Below are 7,598 nucleotides of genomic sequence, written 5' to 3'. Positions count from 1 at the left end.
CTCTTTCTCCCCCTCCTTCTCTCCCTCTCTCCCTCCCTTTCTCTCTTTCCCTTTTGTGCTCTCTCCCTCCCTCCCTCTCTCTCTCCCTCCCTTCCTCTCTTTCTCTTCCTCCCTCTCTCCCTCTCTCTCTGTCTCCTCTCTCTCTCTCTCTCTCTATCACACACACACACACACACACACACGCACGCATGCACACACGCACACACACACACACACATTTTCAGTCTGCCATTACCAATAGCTACTTCAAATCAACCTACATATATACTCAGGACTCCTCAACCTCCTCAAAAAAAGTCTTTCTGTGCAGTATCCAGCCAATTCCTTGATTATCTCTCTACTCCCTTTCCCTGATAAACTTCTAAAAAAAGTATTTATTTATCACTCAAAGCCTCTTCTCCACTCATTTTCCACTCACCCCAAAATAATGGTCTTTAGAATAGAACTTACAGATAGTTATTTCCTGACTGTAAGCTTATAGTTCTGAAGTGAAAATTGGTCTCTGAACTCAATCCTCAAAGGAGGATCCCCAAGGAAGAGGTCATGGAGGTATGGAGCAGAGCAATGTTCCCATTCCAAAAACTCATTTTGATTCACTCAATTTGTTTTACATCTTCTCTCTGGACATTTGAAGATATATTCTGATGGTGATAGTGGTAGTCACCAAAATAACACAAGAATGTGATTTCAATATATCCATCATGGAAGCTTCCATCTTAAACGTGTAGAATAGGACTAACTTCAAGTTCCAACTAAATCCATCTTTCCCCAAGAAGCCTTTCCTGATCTTCCTTAATTACAGTGTCTTCCTTCTCTTGATTATCTATACTTTATCCTCTGGAGGACACTGACATATAATCCAGCCATTCATTTTAAGGTTGCCAAACCTAGGACCCAAGGAGGTTGCCCTTGATCTTGACTTGCCCCAAATCACACAGTTAATAAGAGTCAAATTTGGGGATGAACTCGGGTTCTCTGACTCCAGACCCTTGAATCATGCTTCTGATTTTTCATGTGGGTGACTGGAAGGATGTTATACTCAGAAGAAATAGGAAGTTAAGAGGGGGAATGGTTTTTGAGTGGACAGTGGCACACTCCCACTTAGAGATTGTTTCATTAAAAAATTCAACAGCAATATGCATTAAAAAATTAACTGCCTGCCTATCATTGCCTTAAACATTAGGATCAAGTTGGCTTGAGTGGGGATTCAAACCTAGAAAAGAGGAAATTATTCCCTGGGCCTTACTCTGAATAATACTGGCACAGGACTCCCTCGATATTATTATCTTCAGACAGCCCATTTTTTTACCTCTCCTAGCTGGAAAAGAGAGTACTAGTAACCATCTGGCTTGCTGCCAACCCCATAACCCCACCCCATACTGCCATTTTGCCTTTAATCCAAAACCACTTTCAGATTTAATACCATCAAACACAGAAAAGGTCATCAGTGTTCATGATGAACAGCCAGCATGTTTATCTTTAAAGTTGAATATTTTTATAATCTTGAAGAAAGGAATTTTTGAATCATGTTCAAACATTTGTTATAATTTCCCCACATTAATATTAAAGCTTTTCCCAGCTTCGATTTTTGGAGGAAAAATCGGTAATTTCAAATGTCTGATCAAAAGCTAATATTAGGGATTATATGTGCCACAAACAGTGATTCAAATTCTAGGCCCATATTGAACAGATATATATATATATATATATACATTCCTTAAATTGGCAGAATAGATTATGACAATGTCTGGCTCATTGCAGGCTCTTATCACCTTGAAAGATACCCAGGTGTGCTGAGCATGAACTTAGCATTGCCCAAGGCACCACCTGTTTGCCCAAGTGAAATGGAATCTATTACTTGGGTTAGAGCTAGAAAAGTGGGACCAATTGGTGATTGTAACCACATGATCTTCCACAGTTGTGGAAACATCAAGATGTAATAGAAAGAGGCCTGGGTTTTGTCAGAGGACCTAGGTTTAATCCTAACTACCTTCACTACTTGTCACTTGTGACCTTGGACAATTCATCTAACCTTGGGACCCCAATTTCTTCATCTATAAAATGAGATCAGGAACTAGATTTTTAGCGTTCCACATGGGGCTCCAGAAAAACCATAATTGGTGCATAACAACCCAGTGTGAATTTGGGAGTACTATCCTTGATCACTAGTAATGACACTTAAATCCAAGATAACCACAGTATCTTCTTCACCTCTTATCTCCCAACACTATCCCTATTCCAACTGTCCCTCTGGGCTGTGCCATTTTGTGTCAATCAGTCAATCAAAAAATACTAGCTACATGTCAGACACTGTTCTAGACAATAGAAAATCTCAGGAGGATGTGTTTTGACCCATGCTATTTCCAAATTCATAGAATGTAAGAAACAGAAAAATTTTAGTCCAACTGGCTCATCTTTAAATAATATTTTCCCCATTTATATATAAAAACAATTTTGACATTTGTTTTTCTTTTGAGTTCTAAATTCTTTCCCCCTTCCCATCCTACTTCCTCTTCCCCATTCCCTGAGACCATAAGCAATCTGATATAGAATTTACATGTGCAATCATGTGACATTTTCCATATTAACCATATTATGAAAGAGATCTGAAACAAAAAGAAGAAAGTGAATTTTAGTATCCAACTAACTCATTTTAAAGAGGAAGAAACAGACCTAAAAAAATCAAGTGACTTCCCCAAAATCACAATATCATTCAGATTTCTTCTAGTTTCAGCACATTTATAACCTAACCATAGCCATATTAGCAATTGATCTGGTGTCATGAGAAAATTTCACCCCAACCCTTATTATACCCACACTCTGGCTCCAAGATGGCCTTGCAACTACAGAAGGCACCCCCTGTTAGCTCTGCCCTGCTTGGCTCTGGGTTCTGCAGTGTGGTCAGTGAGTAAACCCCAATCCACACCTCCTTCTCATTTTTGATAGAACAGAATGAGTAACAGAGGCTAAGCAAACATGGATGGGTTGCCATCTACACTGAAGATCTCATTACCCACTCTTCTTCTGAATTCTCTTATTACTGCCAAAGCCTCCACCATATTTCAAGTTACCCAAATTACAACTTTGGTATCATCTTGAACTTCTTAGTCTCATTCACCCTATATAACCAATCAGTTGCCAAATCTAATCATTTCTATCTCCACAATATTTCTTGTGTCTATACTTCCCCTTTTCTCTATGACTAGACCCATTGGTCTAGTTCAGACCCTCATCACCTATTACAAGTTGTTGTTTAGGGTTTTTGGTTGGGTCCAACTCTTCATGACTCTACCTGGGCTATTCTTAGAAAAGACACTGGAGAGGTTTGATCTTTCTTGATATCATTTTACAGATGAGGAAACTGAGTCAAACAGAGTGAAGTGACTTGCTAGTAAATGTCTGAGGCCAGATTTGAACTCAGGAAGATGAGTCTTCCTGATTCCAAGTCCAGTGCTGTATCCACTGTACCATCTAGCTGACCCCACCTCTTGCCTGGATTTACAAGGCAATCTCCTAATTGATTATCCTTCCCCAAATCTTTCTCCTCTCCAATCCATTCTCCATAAAGTTGATATGATTGTTCTAAAGCATAGATTTGACTAGGTAGCTTCCCTACTCAGTAAAGTCTAGTCTCTCCCTACTTGTTCTAAGATGAAATATTGTTTCATCTTCATTATTTCTACTTTGCATAAGATTTATAATTAACATAACTATTGGTGGGTATAACTTCAAAATAAGTATGTTTACACCTATATATCTGTATACATATAGAGATGGGATAAGACCCCATTTTATTTCATTTTATTTTATTTTATTACTGACAAGCATACATGATCAAAAACGTTTGAAGAACACTGTACTAGAATTAAGTTTTCCTTCTCTCTAAATTTATCTTGTTTTAGCACAGACTCAGGTAAACAAAATGATTAAAAGTATCCAAAGTCTCTTTTAAAGGTATGATAGTGCCTTAGAGAGACTTATGCTGAGTTCTCTCCTGCCATCAACATAAATTTCCTACAACTGGCTTGATTTAAGAAGCTGATTGAGGCAAAGCAAATTTGCTGATCCTTGTGTAGCATTTTAAGAATTACAAAGCATTTAACATACATTATCTCATTTGGGCTTGGCCCTAATCCTGTGTGGTAGGTGCTATTATCATTTCTATTTTACAAATAAGGAAACTACGACTCCAAAAAGTTCAAGAACTTGCCCAAGTCTACACAATTAGCAGAAGTTGGAGGCAATATTTGAACCCAGGTTTTCCTAATGCCAGCTTCAATACTCTAACCACTCAATAACTCTGTCTTTCAATTACAGATACAAAGATCTCATAAATAAATATGCTTAGGCTCTGGTATCTCCTGTACTGCCCAACATTTATTGCCTGTGCCCATAAAATCCAACAGGTACACCCAGAAGATTTTTTTCTCATCCCATCTGTGTGGAGATGCTCAGAAAAAAGGGAAAAATAATTTTCCTGGAGAGTTCTCTATCCTTTTCGATACTGTATTTCATGATGTGTCCAAAAAATGCCCAAGTCTGGGCAACAATACACCAGAAGAAATTTTAGCAGGTTTCACTGCCCTAATTGAAGAATAATTGACTAGCCCCCAAACAGTAATGAATGACCAAAGGTGGTTTTCTTTGAAGGCCTTTGTTTGCATTTGTGTCATCTATATTCCATAAAGCAACATGAATAACTGGTCCTTTTGTCAAGACCAATTTATTTTTAATGCTCTGGAAAGTTGAGATGGAGAGTAAGAGCCCAGTTTTTATTGTGTCAATGTAGCTGTGTCCTCAAAAATGTGTTTGTAATGGGTATGCCATTTGAAAAACCCCCACTCACAAATAGTCTCAGCTGACAGCACATATTTCTTTCCCTAGCTGAAGGACTCATGACAGAAAGATGGTCTTGTTTTCATTTCCAGACTCAGCTTTATGAACTCTTTTTATGATTACATTACAAGCTGTCTGATTTCTGGGGGAGAAGATAATTCTTCGGGCTTTTCTCCCAAGTTTTTCTATTGCATCGTGTCTGGCTGGCATTAACAGGGATCAGAGAATCAGAACTCTAGGTAGTCATGAGGGTCCCATCTGGAACATTAACTAGTCAAGGGCAAGCCTTGGGGAGAAAAGGTGCTTTACCTGCTGGGCTCAAGTCTCCATCACAGAAGTGTTGAGAAGAGAATATCCTGGATTTTTGGTTTCTTGAGTCTGGCTAATTGAGAAGAGCCCACTCTATACAAAACTTTGCTTATTCATTCATTCCTATGGCAACTACTCACAGAAAGGAGTAAATTTATAAGGAACCACCTATAAGTTCCCCAAAGAGAACTGTGGAGATTTCTGGAGTTTTGCCATCACTATGAACTGGAGAGAGAAGATAGAACCTGATGGTGTGGCTCCCTGATCAAACTGTCTGTGCCCCAACCTACTCTACTCCCTATTCTACAGCATTAGGTTCTTTTGTAGCAAACCTTCTTTGGTTTGGAAGAGGCTCAAAAAGCATACATCCTTACTGTCTATTGATGTAATCTGTCTCCCACTAAGCCTCCTACTCAGGAAGAGGAGTCAGTATTAGGAAAATCAGGAATGGTACTTAGAGATCATGCTGCCATCCCCACAAGGCTGGCCCTGTTTCGGAGGCAAAGGGAAGGGCCCGAGAAGTATTCTTCATTGGAGTTCTTTTCCATGGTCAAGGAAAGGGCAGCAACAGTTTTTGAGCTTCTGAAAACCCAACCTGGTAGCTGATCTTCCAGTTCCCAGGAGTATTTGGACTGCTTTGTAGAGGTTATATAGCCCTTAGATTGACCCTGGGTACATTGTTCTAGAGGGCAGAGAGGCACAGTCAAAAGAGCCCTGAACTTGGACTCAGAGGACCTGGATTCAAATGGAACCTTTTCCACTTATAACTTGCACAATGTTGGACAAGTAATTTCACCTTCATAAGTTTCAGTTTCTTCCCAGCATTGCACAATGTAGAGAGTAATATGTCTTGAACTGAAAGACTAGGGTTTGAATTCAACTTAGCTACTTAATACCTTGTAACTTTGGACTTAAATTCTCTGGGTCTGTTTTCTCCACAAAATTAAGGGTTTGAGCTCTGATCTCTAAGATCCTTTCTAGCTTTTTGTCTATGGTTCTATGATCTGTTAAATAAGGGCATTGCATTAGATGACCTCTGAGGCACCTTCCACCTTTCTATCTATGATCTGATGAAGGGAAATCTCTTACCAAAGAGACTAGCAAACATTCCCTTGCAATGACTCATGGTTCATTTTGATCAACGCAACTTCTTTCCTTATTGGCAAGTACATCATGGTCCTCTCATGCAGACTCCCACCAGCCCCACCCCACCCCAACATGTTTATATACTCATGCACTGCCTCATTCAAACATGTTTTTACCAGGTGGTTTCAGAATGGAATCAGTCCCAGCATCACTGTGTGACTTCCAAAACTTGCAAAGTCATTTATGCTGAGAGCAAGAGCTCCATATTCTTTTTCCAGGACCCCATTAATCAGTCTTTATTCTTCACTGCCTCTCCCTAGCTTTAGATTGAACTTATCTTTATCATGGCCTCTTTGACAAGAGTGTTGCTATTTACTGCCTGTAAAGTGATTTAACCTCTAAGTTTCATGGTCATCATTGGTAAAATGAGGGAGTTGGGCCAGAATGGCCACTAATTCCTTCAAACTCTAGACCTATTATCAAGGTCCATTGAAGCATTCACATCCAGGGCCATTAAAACTAGCCTGCAGAGTTTATTGAACTGAACATCAGGGAGGAGATACATTAGAGATATAGCTTTGTCCTGCTTTCTCCAGAAGGCTTCATCATCATAGTGTCACCTAGTACAGATCCTCAGCAGAAGGTAAGATATCAAAGGTAGCCATTGCATACAAGGAAGCTAGGTAGCACAATAGATAGAATACTGGACTTCAAGCTAGGAAGACAGGAATTCAAATCCAGCTAGATCCTTCCTAGTTGTATAACCCTGTTCAAGTCATTTTACCTCTGACTACCTCATTTGCCTAAACTATAAAGTAGGAATAATAATGGTTGCTGTTAAGATCAAATGATAATACTTGTAAAGCATTTAGTAGCATAAAGTAGGTATATAATAAATACTTGTACCCTTCTCTCTCTAAGTTGCTCAGGAAAAGGGAAACAAATGGGGGTAGCTGGGTAGCTCAGTGGAGTGAGAGTCAGGCCTAGAGACGGGAGGTCCTAGGTTCAAACCCGGCCTCAGCCACTTCCCAGCTGTGTGACCCTGGGCAAGTCACTTGACCCCCATTGCCCACCCTTACCAATCTTCCACCTATGAGACAATACACCAAAGTACAAGGGTTTAAAAAAAAAGGGAAACAAATGCACTTACATAGACACAATTGTCTTCATCACCTTTCCAGGAATTGACCTCCAAAAAAAAAAAAAGATACATGTACCAAAGTGATAGTACCATAACAGAAAAATATCTCAGGGATCTTGCTAAGGCAACCCAAAGAATCTCAGGGTGAGTAGCCTTCCTAAGGAAACCAGAGGAGATACCAAGGTCCACAGTACTGGCCTGAATGTAGCCAAAAGCAAGGGAAGTC

The 7,598-nt window shown here is 39.7% G+C and overlaps 1 protein-coding gene across 1 annotated transcript in view; it reads left to right on the top strand.

Annotated features, from left to right (window-relative positions):
* CADPS (calcium dependent secretion activator) overlaps positions 1–7,598 on the top strand; it is a 477,787-nt gene that overhangs the window by 133,959 nt on the left and 336,230 nt on the right. The window contains exon 5 of the mRNA XM_044675693.1: positions 4,178–4,214. Within this exon, the coding sequence (XP_044531628.1) occupies positions 4,178–4,214 (37 nt within the window). The remainder of the gene's footprint in view (positions 1–4,177; positions 4,215–7,598) is intronic.

The sequence above is a fragment of the Gracilinanus agilis genome, chromosome 1 (assembly GCF_016433145.1).
Source record: "Gracilinanus agilis isolate LMUSP501 chromosome 1, AgileGrace, whole genome shotgun sequence".
NCBI classification, from domain to species: domain Eukaryota; kingdom Metazoa; phylum Chordata; class Mammalia; order Didelphimorphia; family Didelphidae; genus Gracilinanus; species Gracilinanus agilis.
Note: the sequence above shows the minus strand (reverse complement) of the source record. Positions and strands in the feature narration are given on the sequence as shown.